We start from the raw sequence: 21,858 nt of genomic DNA on the forward strand, positions 1-21,858 counted from the left end.
AAAAGAGGAGAAGATGAATATGTCTTATGTGTGTGAGTAGGAATAGAGTTTATTCCATCAAACTTAGAGTTTTTCAAACGATCACTTCAGTTGTAGTATAATGAAGGCTTTGAACTTCTCAAGATGTCTACCATACTAGATGCAGACGCATGGCATTGACATTTTCATTCAACATGCCACTTGGATGACACGTGTACATTAGATTCAAATCCAAATTCAAATGAATTCAATCCGTAATAATTCCACGTAAATCAATTGAATATAAGCTGGGTCATTAATCTAAACACGCTCTTAAAGTTTAGGAAATCATAAGATCCCTCAACTCAAGTAACTCGTACAGTTGGTTTGCAATAATAGATTACGAGTAAAGGTCTCAATTACGGAAAAGGAAAGAGTTAAACACCATTTTTCACCCGCACAATGTGTGATTTATACTTTACGGAATCTAACAGTTTTTTAAAGAATTTGACAAGGTTTTAGTATTATTGCATCTAACCGTGTTTCACATAATTTATGACTCTAGGTATGCAAAATATATAAATAAATGGTACATATCCTTACTTCGTAAGATTTAAGACCTTGGGTAGGCAAAATAAAGTGTGTGTGTGTGTGTGTGTGTGTGTGTGTGTGATAAGGAATATTATAAAATAAAAGATAAAAGAAATTGAGTATATGTTCCTGATGTGTTTAGGACTAACCCTTATTCTTCCTTAGAATTGCCTAATCGTTGTTACAATTAGTGGCTGACGATGGTGGCTGGATCTTAAAATTTGTTCTTAATCAGTCCATTTCAGCATGGGGGACACCATCGTTCAATCAAACATTGATTCAACTATAACTCTAGCACGCTACAATCCCTAATCGCACACGTAAATAAAATACAGGCTCTCGTTCACACATGTGATCTTGTGTTTGATTGAATTACACGAACAAAATGCCCTTTCCTATCTTAACTGGTGTGTGGCAAGTGAAGAGGTGGATCCAGACCACCCATCTGATGGATCCCATTGATAGATACCTAATGTCGAAAATCACCATCAATGAATGCCTCTTTTTTAGCGCCCTAATGTGGGCTGATTAAAGGCTACAATGTGTTGATACCATATAACCCTTATGCCCACCTTTAAGAAAGAAAATCATTGCATGCCACATGACGCATTTATTTATTTATTTATTTATTATTTACACATGCACACACACCCCCACACACTCAGGCTAGTGGAATTTCACCACCTATGGGTACTCGAACCCTTGACCAAGAGTTGAAACTCTTGAGAGTCTACCACCCGAGCAAGAGTAAGGACCCCATGATCGCATTTATTGTTTCCATTAAAGAGGCAACTTATGCAACACGTTTATAAGAGACCCGTCGAGAAAACTGATTTATCACAACCATGACAAAAATATCGTCTCTCACGATCCTTCTAAAAGGGAAGATCCTCCTGCAGACATTTTGACAGCCTGCAGACATTCTGACAGCCAACAGTGTTCGAAAAGGTTCCAAAGATTCAAATATTACACCAAGGTCCAAGCGATTAACCTAGGTTAGGTCTGGAGTCGTGCACTGATCAAAATAGGAAGAAGGCGACAATATGATCCAATTTAATTGAATTGACAGACAGTATAATTTCTCAATTACAGGACACCCAAAAATAGACCGAGTCATCCAAATTCTTTGCTCCCATATGAATGGCTATGGCCAAAATTATGCTTTAATTAGATGACTGTAGCCATATAACACAATGCCCATCAAATTAACGGTTGAAAATGAAAATGATCATGGTCCAGATTCAACATGGTATAACAACCGTGCTTTTAAGGCCACGCTCAGTTGGATCTAACATTTAGATGGCCTAGATTAGCATGCATATATTCCACATCAACATGAGTATGATTTAAGGTGCTACCAAAGTGGGGTACATCTTCGTTAGAAGAAAGTGCCATTTCAACAATGAATTTTAGTGCTGGACAAGGACTGACCGACTGAAATGCTAGTCCCACCAAATAAAGATAAAAAAAAAACCATCAACCCATGGGCCCCACATACCGACATCCAGATAAAAGTGAGTTCCTTGTCAATGAAGGGTCTGAAGATCCCGTTTACACCATGCACCGGTAGAGTACGTTGTCGTGCATGGTGGATCATTGACGTGTGTCCATTCATCATACGTGTGGCATATATGCTCCTACGCAATCCAGGCCATCCAAAATCTGGATCTTGGGTTTCATCATATTTCATGGGTGGATCTTGGGTTTCAATCCTGCCTGTTCAACAGGGACCATAGACCAGTTTCCATTTCGACCATACTTTTAATGGAAAATTATCAGACTGTTAGGTTCATTCAATCATCGCAAATTCCGGGCAGTGTCCCATCCATAGTGGTCCCATGATTTGGACGGTCTGGATTGACATGTGACATGGGAATTAAAAGGCTTTGACTAAAAATAATAAAATAAAATAACCTAACCCTAATTTTCAAACTTAGAAGCAAACTACTCCATTCGAATCCTCCATGAATCTTTCAGTGGGGTTTTGATCATCAACGACTACGTCACCAGCAATAAAGCAATCACTCGGCTTTAAATAAATAATGAAAAATGATATTTTCATGCAGAGGTCCCAACTTGATGCATGAATGGTTGCAGATGTGCCAATGTGGCACATGTGTGAAGGATCTGGAACCCTCGGTGGACCGGTCACCTGAAAATCTTGCCTTCCATCTTATCATGTATGAAACACGTGCATTGTAGACCGTTGGCTATCATTTCTTTATTTCTTAATACATGTGTGGTCCACCTTATATATTGAACTGTCAGATGTCGGAGTTTTAGGAACATTCACAATGGGCGCCACCGTATGAACGGCATGGATCCGAACGCATGTACGATATTGGCACGTGTGGTGCGTCTCTGTTTGGCGCTTGAAGTTTAGGCATCTGGAATTACTAATTAGCAATAATCTTCTTAATCAAATACTTTTCAACGTGGAAAAGACGAATAAATTGTCGGAGTTCGGCGGGACTCGGATTCGGTGGTGACACCTACAGTACTGGGTGCTGGAAAACCCTGGGTCCCACCATGATGTATTTTTTTTTCATCCACGTGGTCCATCAATTTTTACAGATCATTTTACAGCATGAGATCAAAATTGAGGCAAATCGAAATCTCAGGTGGACCACACCACAGGAAACAGTGTTGATTGAACTACCACCATTAAAAACTTATTGGGGCCACAAAAGTTTTGGATCAAGTTGTATATGTGTTTTCACTTTCGACCTATCTACAGATTGCGTGGAAAATAAACCTTACGGTGGACCCTATGAATTTTTTAATGGTGGGTGTTCAATCACCACTGTTTCCTATGTTGTGGTCCAGTTGAGACTTGGATCTGCCTCATTTTTGGTCTCATTCCATAAAATGATATGGAAAAATGAATGGACGGCGTGGATAAACCCTCAGAGGTTTCCCCGAGAGGTTCATCAGGTGATATCACACACTCTCCACTCTCCACGTTCAACCTAAATGTGACCCACCTAACGAATGGACCACCATGATTTCCGTTCAGGATAAATGCGCTCGGTATACTTCCCAATGGATGTCTTTGATCTTTCACACGCTAGCCAGATTATCTCATCCTCCCGCGTGTATATCTGCTAACTTCGATTACAACCTTCCTTGTATGTCTCTCCCTTTCCCAGCATTAATGAGGTGGAATCTATTCCGTTGATTTTGCTGGCATTGGACCTCATACGCTGTCTTTCTACCAAACCCTAGTTTTCTAATTTGGATTCAGACTTTCATCTATTTTAATAATCAGAGTCATAATCATTGAGCTGTTTTCTCTCTAACTCTGATCTATTTTATTCACTGCCCTTTCTTTGTAGGCCACACTATTCATATGGCTATGATCATCCAATCTATTTGTATGTTGAATCGTTGGCCATCCATTGTAGGCCCACTAGATGGACGGTCCTGATTGGAAAATCACCCTGCTAAGTGTACTCTGGAGAGAGAGATCTACCCCGTCATGGGTCATCGAGTTGTACGTACGGTTATGTATTTTAATCATGAGAGTCATCATCATTGAGTTGGTTTTTCTCTCTGACTTTGTAGTTTGTCCCAGCGCATAGTCCGGGCATTAATCTCATAAAAGAAGTTTGCTCGATACATCCGGACGTGCTGCAATACCATATGTCGCAACTTTAGCCTTTGAATCTGGGTTATCATCCAATGATCCAAACCGTTTGTGTAACAAATCTCACTTTCTACAGTGGAAAGCAACATTATCTCAACCCTTTGATAATTAGGCTCTTTTGCTTTGAACATGGACGGTCACCGTAACCTTTGTGGTCAATTAATGATGATTTTTCTTCCCTTAGAAGAAAAGGAGAACGGATTGGCTACTCCCCCTGCCACTAGCGGATGGCTAGTGGTCGGTGCTCTGTGGGCCCACCATGATGTATGTGTTTCATCCATGCCGGTCATCCAATTTTAGAGATCATTTTAATGCTTGATCCCAAAAATGAGAGGGATATAAATCTCAGGTGCACCACACCACAGGAAAACAATAGTGATTGGATATCCACCATTAAAATCCTCCTAAGGCCCACTGTACTATTTATTTGACATCCAATCGGTTGAGTAGGTCACACGGACCTAGATGAAGGGGAAAGAAACAAAGATCAGCTTGATCCAAAACTTTTATAGCCCCAAAAAGTTTTCAATGGCTGACATTGTTTCCAGTAATGTAGTCTACTTGAGATTGAGATATATCTCATTTTTGGGCTCTTGCCATGAAATGACCTAGAAAAATAGATGGACTACATGATGAATGCAACACATACATCATGGTGGGAAGAAAAGAGTGTGTTTGACTGTGGCACATTTCTCATTCAATCTACACAGTTCAGCTCGTGTGGTCCACCTAAGTCAGGGACTGGCCTGATTTTTTGGGCCCATGGCCATAAGAAGGATGACACAATGATGATTGAAGTGGATGTTATGAACACCTTGTAGCCCTACGAGTTTGAGCTATGTGAGGTTGATGTAGAGCAAGTGCAGACAGTTTCATAACCAAGATGATTAGAAAAGGCTCGATCAACAATAGAAGTGATACGGACCATTGGACTTTAAATTGAGCATATCTCCTAACATGAAATGAGTTATCCAACGTACTATATATGATTTTGGGTAGGAAAAGCTACTTCAGTCTTACCTCCCAATATGGAATGAGTTATTCGACGTATCATATATGATTTTGGGTTAGACGGGCTACTTTAGCCACCGAGCATTTTTCCCAATATGAAATGAGTTATTCAAAGTACCATATATGATTTTGGGTAGGACAAGCTACTTTAGTCACCCGACCCCGCTACGCCGGGTTGCCCACATTGAATTTGTGAAATACCATCACATTAATGGTCAAGTTTTCATTTTATTTTCATTTTTACTATTTATAGTAAATTTTAGTTTCAGTATAACTCTTCATCATTTGGCTTTAGGAGTTGCACCCAACATGCCCAACATGGTTGGGCCAAATAGGACACTTACTATTTTTGGCCGAAAACCATGTACACTAGTAGACATTATGACTGTCTATAAATAGTAAGTTTACTATTTATAATAAGTTGCAAATTATAGGAGTTTTAGTTGTAATTTGATTCCTAAACTTCTCTTATAGCTTAGTATCCTTATTTAAAGGATCGTGAATTCATTTATTTCATTCGTCAATTAAATTACTAATTTTTAAAATTTATTTTCTATTTTCCTTGCCTTTTGCTGGTGGATTCAAAAAGTCTCTGTGAGGAGTCCAGGGAGAGATTCGGGGATTCGGAGTAGTTATCTTTGAGGAAGACAGTGATCGACCTCATCACGTTCATCCCTGCATCGGGGGTCCAACATGATTTGTGTGTTAAATCTAAATGGTCCCACTTAGTGTCTGGTCCGGTCTAAGGGATGTCCCAAATTCAACCGTATCTAAAAATTAGGTGGGCCACTTTATTTAGAATCTTGTGAGCCGTGCCTTAGTCTAAAATCACTTGATGGTGTTCACGAGAAGGAACGTGGATTGTCAATCATCAGGGCCCACTATAAAAAAAAAGTGCACTTGCCAGATACGGCTCTACGTGAAATATAAAGATTCCATTTGGTGAAATAAGGTTTTCTATTTTTATTGCAACCACGACATCTTACCAGCACACACACGCTTTTTCATTGATCAGATCACATCAAAGCTGCAAAAGATTCCCACAGGGCCAGTTGTTGTAGGCAATCCACGTGCATTGGGGAAATTTTCAAACATGACGATGCGTGCCTTAGCCTCAATATTTCCTAATAATGGCAGCAATTATATGAAAGTAAAAGTCGTTTGGAGAAAGGAGAGATGGACGGCTTGGATCCTGCATGAATTTCCTTGCCAGGTTGGCATGCATGTGTACTCACACTAGTATCACAAGACTTTTTCAAAATCTCAAAAGCTTTACACACACACACACACACACCGATTTTATTGTAAATTATCATGATTTTAATGAAAATTATTTAAAAGTTAAAATGATTTAGGTCAGAAGTGGATTGGCCGTGAGAGAGTAGGCTAAGGGTATAATAAACTCTCTGGGGTCTACATGATTTATGTATTTTATCCACTCCATCCATCTATTTTATCAGATATTTTTAGGGCTTGAGCCAAAAAAAATGAAGCATATATAAAGCTCAAGTAGGCCATACCACATGAAATAGTGTGAATTGAATGTCTACAGTTGAAAACTTCTTCTTGAGGGCTCTATAAGTTTTGGATTAAGCTGATATTTTTGTTTTCCTTTAATCCATGTCCATGTGATCTTATGAATAGGTTGGATGACATATAAACATCACTATTGGCCCTAGCAAGGTTTCGGCAGTGGAAATCATTATTCCCATTGTTTCGTATGGTTATTGTAAGTATGGTCTACTTTGAGCCTTGGTTATGCTTCGATTTTGGGATCAACTTCTAAATTGAGCCGGAAAAACGGATGATAGGGGTGGATAAACCACATACATTCATGGTGGACCTAGCAGAGTTTACTTAGCACGATAAAAGCATACCTAGTAACTCAATACCAATCCTATTTCATTTAGGTTATACTTTTATATTCAATATTTTAATTTGTTTAATAGTTTACAATAAATATTTTTGAATATTTTATTTTTAGTGAAATTTCCTTTAAAATATCAAAAGAAAAGGCCAGAATCTGCAAATCTCCCAAGAGTGAATGGAATTAAGTTCTAGAAGTGCTGGGTAAGTCAAAAATATTTGACTGGCTATACTTATATTTTAGTTTTGTACGACATAAAAGAAAGGTGGAGACTTGTCAGCCATACACATGGCATACTTGTAAGGCCAGGCTGTTAAATTGGCCGGCCCAATAGTGGACAGAGCATGGCCTGTTGGATGTGGATTGCTTGTTGCCCTCATTTGGACCCAGCTCTCTCCTCAATAACCAATAACTGAAGATTTGATTAGACAGTAGCCTACCATTAAAGATAGCCATGTCTATCCATTAAAGATAGCCACCTCAAGTACATGTTTTGTTAATAATTTTAGACATGATCAGTTGTGTTTCTTGTCTCAGACAATAACCTGTACATATTTTATTAATAATTCTAAACATGAGTTGTGTTTCTTGTCTCAGACAATAACCTGCAGTCGAATCAAATCTTAAAAACTGGGTCTAAGCTGGAGAATACCCAATAAATAACATTAACCATTGGATTATTCTCTTCAAGTTTGGACCAGTGGATGTTGTGCTCTCATCCATCCATTTAATAACCTATTAATTAAAAGGTCAGGATTTATCAATATTATTTTTGAGAAATACCCATAAACAATGGGACTCATAATTTGAATGGTCTGGATAGCTATACATAACCAATGAGAAATACCTTGCTGAACCTACGTGTCAGATATATGGGCAACACATGGGCCGGACATCTCTTGCGATGCATTTTCTCGGGAAAGTGTGGTCCACTTGACAATAATATCTGGCTTTTGGGCTAGGGAATGTTTAAAGTGGACCACCAATTGATGAACGGTTTGATCTCACTCATACATAGAGCTGCGCAGGAATTGACTCGACTCACCTAACTTAACTTGTCCGACTCGTTCAGACCCAACTCGACTCGAACCGAATGAGTGAGTCGGTTTGAACCGAGCAGGCTTCGCCCAATCTAAACTCAAACCAAGTCGAGTTCAAGTTACACAGTAACTCGACCCAAAACTCGATCTGACCGATTCGACTCGGATTCGGGTATCTCTAACCCTATACGCCGCACCTGACCTGATTCCAAACTCTCTCTTCCTCCCTCATCCTCCTCCTCTTCCAAGCCTGGCACTCTCTCTCTCTCTCTCTCTCTCTCTCTCTAAGCCCGACAGTTGCCCGACAGCCACCCACCGCCATCGCCGGATTCACCACCATTCTCCTCTCTCTCCTCTCTACTCCCTATCTCCCTCCCTCCCTCATCTCTCGATCCGAATTGGTGCCAACTCGAACTGACTTGGTAGTTTTTTACCGGGTCGGACTTGGTCTGAATTAGTCTAGGCCAAACCCGGATTCGGATTGGTTTAGGCATGCTAGACTCAGTACAGAGTCGAGTCGAGTTCGGGTCAGGCCTATTTCAAAACCGGATCAAGTTGGGTCAGCCCTAACTCGTCTTGACACGAATCGACGCCCAGCTCTACTCATACATGCCACGTTGCCATTGAGTGTAGCAAAGCAAAAACTCTAAGGAAAGCTTGTCTTCTCAGTTCAAAAAGTTTTGACTGTAGCCAGCCAATGGGGCCATATGCCGAGTGGTCCGACAATTGTATATAATATGGGTCCCAGCATGAAAATCATCTGAACCGTTGATTGTGACCAATATCATTGTCTATAGATAAATCCACAACAATGAAAAGAAATTTTTGAATGGTCTGAAAATCAAGGGTTAAGATGATCACTGAAGCTGGATCCCTGATAAGCCTACCAGCCTTTTGGGTCCATCTGATCAATGGCCTGGATGTCACCTACATAATCCTACAACATGAGCTCCCTCAAGTATCTCTCATCTAACTTAGATACTTTGTAAACGTTTGATATTCTTTTAGGTTTGCAACAGGAAGATAAACCCAGAAAACGACCTCCACCAAGGGCAGTTGAAATGGCTACATTTTCAAAGGCAGGGATCTTTTTGGTAAATTAGTGGGACCCACACAAGCTTTGGCAGTTGTCTAATCAAATAATACAAAAGAAGAAGAGGAAGATATTTTTATATTAATTAACTCAACTAATCTCTATTTCTTTTTTCCCTATAAAAGGAGAGGAGACGTAGAGAAGAAACAAACACAAGCATTTGTAACAGAGATAAGGAGAAATGTCTACTCCTGTCTTGGTAGCTGTAGTCCTGTTCATGGCCATGTTTGGGCCATCCAACGGTCAGTTGAATGCCACGTTTTACGCTAGCACGTGCCCAAACGTGTCAAGCATTGTACGTGGCGTCATCCAAAACGCTCTACAATCCGACGCTCGGATCGGCGCTAGCCTCATTCGCCTTCATTTCCATGATTGCTTCGTTAATGTAATCTCTCTCTCTCTCTCTCTCTCTCTCTCTCTCTCTCTCTCTCTCTCTCTCTCTCTCTCTCTCTCTCTCTCTCTCTCTCGTTTGAAAACTATGATTTAAACTAGGGTTAGAATCCAATACGCATTCTCCACCCAGTGATGATGCATAAATGTAGGTTGATCATGACCATCAAAACGGTGGGCCCCATTGTCTGTGGAGCATCAACCAAAATTCATGCTGACCCGAGTATCTTAAGAATTCGATATCACTTACTGTGTTTTGCTGACCATTTCTTTTACAATATTCATTTTTTATGGCCATCGGTTAGATAGGTACGTAGGATTATTTTATCAGTATTAATTTTTTGGGTGTCTTCATAGAAACTGGGGTCCACGATTTAACGGTTTGGATTTGAATTCTATGTATACCACATGCATCATGGTTGAGTTACCATCTTCGATTCTGATGACTTGCGCTGGGGCCGACTCTCAATCAACCAAAACGAGTATGGTTAATGGACGGCAGATGATGGCCCTAGTCATGACACATCCACCACTCACATTTCACAAATGTAGGTCAATCTAACCATCCAACTAATGGGCCCCACTATAGATGGTCACAGTCACTGATCACTGGACGGGACACGTGTGTGAGAAAATTGATGATGGAAAAGATGACTTACAATCTATATTCAACGGACCATGTTGCCATCTTGATGAGTGGAACAAAACGATTTTTACACAGGGTTGTTCGTGGTGGACCCCATCTGATGAATGGCCCTGATATCGTACACCTGTGTCCATTGAAGTGTCTGCTAATTACTCTTCACTGGCTCCTCATGCAACGTAGATGTTCCTCTGCATGTAGCTTTACGTCCTTACGTAGGTTCACAGAATCCATACACGTGCATTCACACGTGTCAATACATCACATGTATGCATGATCATTTCTTTTCTTTAATTGGGCTAAAACATTTAGATCTTTCGGTCTAAAATCAGTAATCGAAGTCGTTCCACCTTCAAGGTTTATTTTGTCTGAAAAGCCTGAGTTTTAAGGGAGAATATCTGATCATTGTTCCCAATTAGATTAAAAGCGCAGATCTCACACAAGTGTGCCTTATTGGCATTCACACGCACGTATGAAGGGAAGTATTCTACACGTGTGTGGGCTCACCAGACCTCAGTCTTTGCATATTTCCAACATGAGGAGAAGTTTGCAAGAATATATTGCCACGTTGGGAAATTAGCCGTTCGATCTTGGGTCTTCTTTCAATGATCCAAACCGTTTATACGATGGGACTCATCTTGAATATTTCAACCCTTTGATGATTTGACTCTTTCAACTTGGAATAATCAACAAGTTGAAATATTTAAATGTAATTGTTTTCCTTGATGAAGTGGTCTCAGGTCCAACCGTCCAACCGGTTGAACCACAAAGTACGGCCCACCTAGCAGATAATTTCCAATCTAATAAGTGCATGCGATATGCAACCCTTCGAATGAGTTGGCCCCACCTAGTGCAAAAATCAGCCCTATCTACTAATCAGATGGGTCACACAATATAAAACAATGTATAACCATTGATAAATAGCAAATACATTTGTAATCCACTCAATCAATGGATGTCAGCTGATTTTTGCATAAGGTGATCCTTATGATGGGCCAACCAATAGGATGGATTGAATGTCGTACACACATGTGAAAGATGAAAACCTATCCATTGGATGGATGGTTAGCTTTAGTCCAAGCGATTGGACCTGAGATCTTCAGGTTTTTAATTATTTAAGAAGCATATATAACATATAGACAGTTTGGTCACCGACAAGGACAGGTACCAACACCTATACTCCCCACGTTCTTATATATTGCAAAAAGCAGAAGTCAAATGAAATACATGGGAGCGGATTAGGTGTTATCATTATCAGGATAACACCTTAGTTGGTGTTACCCTTGCCATGGGGCCCACCTTGATGATGTTTTGTATATCCACGCCGTCCATCTGTTTATCCAGCCATTTTTGAATGGTATCTCAAAAATTATATAGATCGAAGTCTATGGTGGACCACACCACAGGAAAAGTGGTGATTGAGTGCCTCACCATTAAACATTCCAAAGGGCCCATTGTAAGGATTTAATAATGTTTATTCTCAATCCAAACAGTTTATGATGTCAAGAAGATTTTTATGAAGAGAAAATACAAAGATAGGGTTGATCCAAAACTTTTGTGGGCCACAGAAAGTTTTTAATGGTCATTCTTCACTGTTTCTAGTGGTATGGTCCACGTGAGATTTTTATCTTCTTAAGGTTTGGGATCAAGTAATAAAATGATATGGAAAATCATATGGATGGCATGGATGTACAAAAAATGCATGAACGTGAGCTCCAGACGGTTAAAACCGGGTAACAGCTAATCCACTTCCGCTCCGGAAATACATATGGACGTATTGCAGTAGGATAGATTGGAACTTTAGCCGTTGGATCAGTGTCCTTCGCAATGATCATAAGCTTGTATGGACCTCACCATGAATAGGGATGACCAAGGGCACTCTTAGGTTGAGAGGTGTCAAGCCTTTGGTTATTAAAAGTTGAGTGGACCATCTTTATTTGTCGTATGTACAGGTGTATGTACACACACATACGTGCACATGAGAGGAAGTTCTCAAGTTTAAGAATTTGGACCACAAGATACAGTTCACACACACATGATGCTTGTCGAGCACGGTACATTTGTTGGGTCCCCTTTAAATTATGAAATATCTCAAAAATAAGCCGTATGCGGAACTCTAGTAGGTCATACCATGTAAAATCATGTGAAGACTTTCCTAAAACATGTAAAATTACTTGGTGGGCCCACATAGCTCGAGTACATAGAACCTTTTCTATATATATATATATATATATATATATATATATATACACACACACACACACACACTATGCGTTCGACCTCACGAGTCCGTCCCATTAGGTCGAGCTGTGTGGGCCCTACCATGATGCGTGTCGAACATCTATCCCATCAGTCAGATGCACCATTCCATCGTGGGCCTAGGTCTCAAAAATCAAGTCAATACGTGACTTGTTTGGGCCACACCACATACAGAAGTGGGTAGGGGACGTGCACCATTAAAATGTTCATAATCATTTTTTGGGCCCACCGAGATGTGGTTTGCAAATCCAGTGTGTCCCACTTGGACAAGGGTTCAGGCCATGTTTCAGCAGCATTCAAAACTCAGGTGGGCCCCACAAAGTGCTTTTATATGTTTTAACGGTGTCTTCACATGATTTTAGATGGTATGGCTCACCTGAGTTACGTATACGGCTGATTTTTTGGATATCCCATAATTTAGAGGGGACCCATCGCACGGTGTTGATGGTCGACACGCATCATGGTGGGGCCCACACAGCTTGACCTCACGGGAGCTTATCGTGAGGTCAAGCACATAGTACCTTTTCCCTATATATATAGCATGTGAGGACCACGGTGTTTGTACAACATCTTGACCATTTATTAAGATTATCCCATTACAAAAATGAGATGTCCCAAAAATCAAATTGATTTAACTATTAGGTGAGATGCCCGGTAGGAAACCATGAAACTAACACCTAAAAACTCCACATCCACATGGAGTATCCCATTTTCATGGTTGGATCTTCTTGATTTTTAGGGCATCCTTGACTCGAGGGATGAGACGATATAACTAGTTGTGGGTGTGTGGGTGTGTGTATTGATGCATCATCTTATGAAACCTATAGTGCCCAACTTCAACTTGATCCAAAATTCTTGTGTGTCATGGTAAAGAGAGGAAACTATTTACTTTTATCATGGCCCACCAAAGTTATTAATCAAGATAAAAGTTGGGCCCTGAGGTTTCGTATGAATCGTTCAAATTTTGAGCTCATATCAAATGAGATGAGTTTTCAAAAAGTTCTCACAAGTTAGGTGAGAACCTGAGAACAAGTTGGCAACTAGTTGGCAAGTGAGTGTATATATATATATATATATATATAAAAGACATGCATATACACATGAGTGAGTGTGTGCATGCGTATGCACAAACACGTGAGAGGATGATCTCATGTTCAAACTTGGACCACAAGCTACCAGGTACAGCAGATAACTTGAAATGTGCTTCCAATCCATCCAATACATTGGCCCTATCACCAGAATTTCCTTACGCAAAATCAGCCACATCCACTAATTGAGGAGATGACTCTTATTTATCTATTTATCAATAGTTAGACATTGCTTTCTAGGTGTAACCCACCTAATTAATAAATGAAGCTAATTTTGCACTAGATGATCCTTATGGTGGGCCCAACCTATCACAACCGTTGAATGTCACATTCACTTAATATATTAAAAGTTATTTGGTAGGTGTACCATAACTTTTAGAACATGTTAGTTTACGCGGTTTGGATTATCGAAACATACATTTCCACGTAAAAATTGTGCAACGCTGGCAAGAGAATGACCCCAAGCTTAACATCAAAAGAAAATGATAAAGCTGTGGTTGGAACAAGCTTTTCAGCGTGACTATGACAATAACTTGCATGATTAGGTGATATATCACGGCTCTTACTTTTAGTGAGTATGATATAAAAAAATGAAAACATATATGTTACTTGAGAGTACACTCGCCACTACACGTGTGTAAGATCAGATTTGTTCATTAGGCTATCCTCACCGTTTAGATTCCTTGCATCTAAAATCAGGTAATAAATAGGATCATCACGTGCGTAGACGTATGCAGATTTTGAACGGCTGGTTGATTTCTCATAACCGTTCTTTTGTTTTTGTACGGTCTTGATCCACATGATTATTAGAATTCATAAAGGGAGGGTCGTTTATGATCATATGGCATGAACAGACGGCTCTGATCTTGTACACGTCTGCATCGTTTTCATGTTCGAGGCTTATTAGCATTACTCTAGCAAAGAGATGTGTACATCACCCCCGAAGTCCCAGTCCTTATGATAAGAGGATAAAAGGTTCTAATCATCGGCAAACGTCGTGAATGTGGGGCCCATGTTTCGGTATTCAAACTGGACCCGGTTTGGCAGGTGACCCCAACACCAACAAGCTATCTGATGTCGAAGCTCTTTAGGCCACACCATGATGTGCGTGTTTAATCCATGCCGTCCATTCATTTTTTTAGCTCATTTTATGGCATGAGCCCAAATATGAGGCAGATACAAAGCTCAAGTGAACCACACCACAAGGAAACAGTTAAGATTGAATCCTTACCGTTGAAAAATTCTTGGGGGCGTTTATTTGTCATCCAACCTGTTCATAAGGTCACACAGACCTGGAATGAATCCCAACAAAAACCCAAATGGTATTCTACCCACTTGATGAACCGTTGGGTATTAAGATTAGAGCAGTTATTCGTGGCACACGTGATAATGTGCTACATCCCAGCCGTCAACATTCCCTAGCCCAAAAAATCAGGCTGGTCCATTCATCAATTGGGCCACAAGTTTACATTGAATATAATTTAGCTTTTGATTTCCAAGTCAATATGGGACCCACCAATGAGTGCCACGAAATCATGTGACTCGACTCGAAACTCAGCCGAGTCAACTCAACCGAATCACTCCGATTATCTTCAATTAGACAAAAGAAAAAAAAAGCCAGGATCATTCCACAGTGGGACCCACCAATGAATAGCCCAGATCCTTCACACGTGTGCTCCCCATGTGAGTGGGCCAACACTCACGTGTGGCATGATTGTACCTAATAACAATGCTTATTTTCATGCACAAACGTCATGGTGTTGCACTACGTGATCGTAGAAAATGTTGTGCATGCATGTGGTAGGGCTGTGATGGATCGGTTCTTCTGGACAATAGCAGCAGCATCGTGACCGAGAAAGACGCGGGCCCCAACGTCAACTCAATAAGAGGATTTAACGTCGTCGACAACATCAAAACTGCCCTCGAGAATTCATGCCCGGGCATTGTCTCATGTGCAGACATCCTCGCCATTGCAGCTGAAGCATCAGTTTCTCTCGTACGTTCATCATTTCTCCTCTTTTCTTTCATACTCTATTAATTGTTTCGAAGCATTTGTTCCACCGTTGATCTAGACCGTCGATCGACTGCCACATGTGCGAGTACAACTTCTGAGAATTACTATTAGAAGGTCATAAATAATCAAGCCACCAGTGAAACTTTCAGTAGACAAAAAACACACCAATTCGAAAAGAGGATATGGGGCTCTCAATGGGCCGGGCTGGCCCACTTCAGTTTGGGCCCAGATTCAAAATTATGGGTTGGGCTTGGGCTGTCTAAGAGCACGTCAGCTCAGCTAGGACCCATTTAGGGTTTCAAGGTGACGCCAGGGAGGACGTGTTGAGGTCGAGCACCGTCTTCCTCAGGATATAACTATTCTTCTTTGACTCTTCACACAAATACCTCAACTCCACAAGGAAAATAAGAAAATAGAATAATTTCTAAAAATTCATAATAAATTGATTAATTATTTAAAACGAGCATACAACCTCTTAAATAGTTGCATAAACCCTAGGAAGAAGTTTCGGAATCATAATATAACTAAAACTCTTAGAAATCGTGACTTACTATAAATATTAAATTTAATATTTATGGACGATCATGATTCCTACTAGTAATCCCGAATCATGATTTTCGGCCAAAAATAGTGCCCTATTTGGCCCAATCATCTGATTCTCTTAGTTATTCTAATCACTTTTCGTGTTGGACACAACTATTAAAGTTCAACTGATGAAAAATTATAATCAAACTAAAACTTATTATAAATAGTAAAAATGAAATTAAAATGGAAATTCAACCATTGATCTGATGGTATTTCGCAAATTCAATGTGTGCAACTCGGTGTAGCAGGGTTGGGTGGCTAATGTAGCTCGTCCTACCCAAAATTATATATGGCACGTCAGATAACTCATTTTGGTATGCGAGATCTGCCCGTTTAAAGCTTCTAACGGTCCGGATCTCTTCCTCCTCTTATCGGGTCTTTTCTGGTCCATCTTAGCCATGAAACTGTCTGCGACCCGTTCTAACATCGTAAGGGCATTTTTTGCATACAACATGCATGTAGGGCCACCAAATGAACACAGATATTAAGAAAAAGTAGGTGGCCAGGCCCGGGCTCAGCCCACGTATATTCATCACAGGCTGAGCTCGTGCCCGGCATGGGCCCAGACCATTGATAGCCCTACCAGGATTGTCTGACCAGTATGAATTTCGTCATATGGCTCATCTATAGTAGGACCCAATAAATGGACCGTCTAGATCTGGTACACGTGTTGCATGTGTAAAATTACGGGTGCTGTTGTCTGCAGTCAGGAGGGCCCACATGGAATGTTCTTCTAGGAAGGAGAGATAGCACGACGGCGAATCGAGCTGGAGCGAACAGCAACCTTCCAACGCCCTTTGAAAGCCTAAGCAACATCACAGCCAAGTTCTCCGCTGTCGGACTCAACACCAACGATCTAGTCGCTTTATCGGGTATGTTCTGAACCCGTCGGATCCGCTGTAATGCTTTGTAGGACTATGATGTGTGAATGAAATCCAATCCGTCCATCAGATGCGTCCACTCATTTTATCATTGGCCTATAAAATTCATGTGGATTCAAAACTCAGGTGGGCCAAACCACAACGATCAGTTTGGATGGGGATGCCTACAACTAAATATCTTTCGGATTGTGTTCTGGCCCACTGTGTTTCTATATTCAATCCAGTCCATTAAGAAGATGCATCCCACCAGGATGAACGGACAGCTAAAAAATCAAGCCATTCCAAACCTCAGTTGGGCTACAACACCTGATTTTAGAGTCATCGGGCATGATTTTTCATGATGTTGCCCAACTATTTTTTGGACCCCACGGAAAATATGAGATGCTTCGGACACTAGTTGGACAGTCCAATATGGTGGGTCTTACCTGGAAATTGAAATTGCTAAGAAGTGACTTTGATTGGATGATCCTGACCATCTAGTTTGGTAGAAGTTGTAACAATTCACTTGTAGGGCACTTTCGCTGGGCTTTTCTGTTACAACCATCCATTTTTAAGGCCAATGATTCGGTGGTGAGGATTATCCATCAAAACTAGCGAATCTTCGGTCAGGAGCAATCAAAAGGGTTGACTAACTGGATGAACGGACGCTTCTAGATAGGTGTTGAAAACATTCCTACTATAATCTGTTGTAACTAAATCCTTGCCATCAATCCAACCGTTGGGATGATCCTGTCAGTGTGATTTCGGCACAGTGGCCCGGTGGCTGATATCTATAGCACCAAAACATCTTCAAAAGCATAGATTATGTTGGAAAATAGTCACATACGTTCCAACTTATGCGTGTGACCCGTGTGTGGGGCCCTCAGTGATGCCTAGTTGCCATGTGTAGATCGTTTGACACCAAAACCATTCATGACTCAAATGGGCCGCACAAAAGTAAACATTGAGGTGTTATTTCTATATTACGGAATTAACGGATTGTTTATACAACAATAATGGAGATTTATCATTTCAATCTTAAAATCATACCATATATTAGGAAGACATTCCCAATGATGCAATTTGTTAAGAAGGGATCTTGGTCTTCAATACCTTATACTTTTAGAAGAATCTCTTAATAGGTTTAAAATTTTCTCTTACACGAGTGAAAGAATCAAAACATTATTTATACAAAAGCTTACTCATCGGACTTCTCTCCTCTAAAGTCTTCACACTGGACATTTTTATATCCCTATACCTATATGTAATGATGATCACAACTATTGTGGAGCCCACTGAATTGCTCAATCTGAATAGTTCAATGGTCCTATCTAAGCTAATAATCATGTGTGACCCACCTGATGGAGTCTTACATGAGGGTCTTTGGGTAGAGAGCCGCTTAGTCATGAGTCCACTATGTGGTGTATATGCCATCTAACCTAGTAACTAGGTACATAGCCAGGATGAAGCCCATTCAAAAAAACTCAGGGCAACCACAACGAAGGAATGTTGGTGGCCACTAGTGGCCCACTTCAAAGTATGATCTTTTAATTCAATTAATGACACATTCACACATATAAATGCATTTCAATTTAGGAATATAAAACACATCAAATATATAAGGATGATTACTATGTGATAGTCTTACTATTTCCTTATATCAGTAACTTCATGTATTCAGCAAACTTGACTATAACACCGACTGACCCATCCAACTCAACTAACGTGTTTGCATGTGTGCATTTCATCTCGAAGTATAAGATATTAATTTCACTTTCCTCTACAACATTGCATAATAACAATAAAGGAGCACTCAAATCTTTCTCTTTTAACAAAATTAATATTTTTAACTTTTCATCTTTACATTCATTGGTAATGACCATATTTATGATGGCTATAATATTAGATTTTTCAAACTTTAAATGATTCCTTGGACTTTACATCTTTCTCTTCTTCACAATAAGCCGGAGCTTTGATTTTCTTTTCCTTCATTTTTAGATACCATGATTATGACCATAACAATATATGCCTCTTTTCTTTTTATAATTAGAATTATTGAACATCTGTAATTAAGTTTTGAATGTGTGCTCTCAAGTGATGAAGTGGCCCTCTTATTTATTCACTGTTCATGGGTTTGCAGTGAACCTATAAGTAATTTGATAGGCATTGGAGAATTGTTTTTCACTTCTTCAATAGTACACATGTACTCGAATTTTGGAGTGAGTGTTTATAAATTTTCCTCCACGGTTTCAAATCATCATTTTTTTTTCATTTGCACGTAATTAATTTCCAACACAAATAATTTTATTGAAATAATCGACAATCTTGTAATATATGCCATCTTTAATGCTTCAAAATTACCTTTAATTGTTTTGATTCTTACATTTTTCACTAGATCTATATCTTTGTCACTTTTATCCAATAGTTTTCATACCTCTTTAATCATTTTAGCTCTTAAAACTCCATTGAATATTATCTCATTTATCACCTAGAAGATGAAATAGAGTACTTTTTTCTTTCCTTAAGGTGTCTCGAAGCAATTCTTTTATTGGGTGTGGAAAGGCTTTAAAAACTCAACCTATTGCCCACATCATTGTAACCACTCTCCACCAAATTCCATAATTCTTGAGATCAGAAGTAAACCTTCTTCCAAATACTATAATAGTCATAGTTTGTCGCACAAAACCTTATAAGTTATGGTTGAATCATCCCACTCATGAGCATGAACTGCGTCGACGTAACACTTTGCCAATAAATCAAATCAGAATAAAATTAATAAAAAATAAAACTTTCTCACCTGGGTAGTGATACCACTTAATGGCCACTTGATGGTCCACTTAAAAGCACAAGGACCCTTGAACTCAATTAAATATGAAAAATAAAATAAGAATGATAGGAACTAGAGAAGAAGAAGCTCACAAATTCACCACTTGATTAAAAGGTACTTATACGTTTCTACAAAGCATACGAGAGACCCTTGTATATCATGGACTCCAACTATTATCAAATAACTTAAAAACTAAGATTCCTATTAATTGCAACTTGTAAAATCCGTAAAGAAAAACTCCTAATTGTTAAAACATAAATAAAAACTTAGATAGATAGAAACACCCTTATACATTGCTCCTGGCCTGTGGTGTGGTGTGGTGTGTCCCGCCTGAGTTTTCGATTGGGATGATCCTTTGCCTGTACCCTAAACATGATGTTAGGAAAAGGCCCATTAGCTGTAATCTGTATAAACATCATTGGATGGGTCCCACAATACTCCAATACATGATAGTCACTATACATTTTAAGATCTAGGGTTTAGGGTTTAGGGTTTAAAGTTTAAGGTATGCAAGTCATATTATATATGCGTAAATATTAATCTAACCATGCGTGTGATTTTAGGTGCACACACGTTCGGACGTGGTCAATGTCTGACGTTCATCAGCCGCCTGTACAATTTCAGCGGGACGGGCAATCCTGACCCTACGCTGAACACTACATACTTAGCGACGCTTCGGCAATCATGCCCACAAAATGGGTCCCTGACTACATTGAACAATCTGGACCCCACAACGCCTGACACTTTCGATAACAACTACTACACAAACCTTCAGAACAATCAAGGGTTGTTCCAATCCGATCAAGAGCTGTTTTCGACGAGTGGGGCCCCCACGATCACCATCGTTAACAACTTCGCCGCTAGCCAAAGCGCATTCTTTCAGAGCTTCGCAGCATCCATGATCAATATGGGGAACATAAGCCCCCTAACAGGCAGCAATGGTCAGATCCGAACAGATTGTAAGAGGGTGAATGGAGGTTAGGCACTGTCATGAGAGAATGTAGTGAAGATGATCATATATGGCCCACCTATAACACGTGTAGGACGACCAAGTCGTGCAAAAGGTGGGACCGTCAGTGAAGTTCACATGGAGCAGAAATCAGGTTGGTCCACTCATAATGCGAGCCATGCCATCAAAATCAAAGATGGCTGACATTTGTTTTTGTGGGACAACCGGATGTGAGGTCCACCTGATGTGTGGATCAGCATGATTTTCAAGCCAAGTGATCATCATGATGGGACCCACCTTTTGCTCAGCTCTGATGCCCTACACATGTTACAGGTTGGCGGGAAAAAAGGGTGTAGCACGTTTTGGGCAGTATATGTATCATCTCCCTCTAAGTATTTAGTATGATGTGAAGGAAGACCTTCAGTGTTTTGGGAGTATTTTCATTGTTTGAAGAGAAATGAATAAGTCTCTCTCTCTCTCTCTCTCTCTCTCTCTCTCTCTCTCTCTCTCTCTCTCTCTCTCTCTCTCTCTCTCTCTCTCTCATCCATATCTGGGTTGAGCCCATCCCTGGCTAACTATGATGAGCCTAGCCCAGCCCATCGGCCCAATGCAATCATCAAGTGGTCCCAATCATCAAGTGGGACCATATAAAATAAATAAATAAAAAGGATGGAAGGTTAAAGACATTTGTAATATTCCTATTCACTATACATATAGAGTTTAAAGACACTCCTTGGATATAGGCCATGTTTTAATGATTCAAGCCAATAATATGATGGGACTCATCATGGATGGAGATGGCCAGAATGAAATTTTTGAAAAAAAAAAAAAAAAAAAGAACTTTAATTGAACTATTTCAATTACTGGGCCAGACTAGGGCTTACCACAACCCAGACCATCGCCACTCCTACATATGATTACAAGTGTTTAAAAATTCAACATTTATATCTGCATGGGTTACTCATGATATTCTTTTGAAATGCTCTCACCGGGCTGAGTTCCATTCAAGCTACCTGACATGACCACACAAAGTTTTA

General features: G+C 39.9%; 1 protein-coding gene across 1 annotated transcript; it reads left to right on the forward strand.

The window, feature by feature from the left end:
* Nucleotides 1-9,332: 9,332 nt before the first annotated feature.
* Nucleotides 9,333-21,299, forward strand: LOC131251643 (peroxidase A2-like). Its single transcript, XM_058252496.1, has 4 exons — nt 9,333-9,591; nt 15,391-15,582; nt 16,892-17,057; nt 20,436-21,299. Exons 1-4 carry the CDS (start codon nt 9,388-9,390, stop codon nt 20,852-20,854), a joined length of 981 nt encoding a protein of 326 aa, XP_058108479.1. The 5' UTR covers nt 9,333-9,387; the 3' UTR covers nt 20,855-21,299.
* Nucleotides 21,300-21,858: the final 559 nt, after the last annotated feature.

The sequence above is a fragment of the Magnolia sinica genome, chromosome 7 (genome assembly GCF_029962835.1).
Source record: "Magnolia sinica isolate HGM2019 chromosome 7, MsV1, whole genome shotgun sequence".
In the NCBI taxonomy this organism is placed as follows: domain Eukaryota; kingdom Viridiplantae; phylum Streptophyta; class Magnoliopsida; order Magnoliales; family Magnoliaceae; genus Magnolia; species Magnolia sinica.

Excerpts from the sequence above, each read along its gene's own strand:
- LOC131251643 (XM_058252496.1), top strand. The coding sequence starts at position 9,388 with ATGTCTACTCCTGTCTTGGTAGCTGTAGTCCTGTTCATGGCCATGTTT. Across the intron at positions 15,583-16,891 it reads CTGAAGCATCAGTTTCTCTC|TCAGGAGGGCCCACATGGAA; the intron begins GTACGTTCATCA and ends TGTTGTCTGCAG. Across the intron at positions 17,058-20,435 it reads CGATCTAGTCGCTTTATCGG|GTGCACACACGTTCGGACGT; the intron begins GTATGTTCTGAA and ends GTGTGATTTTAG.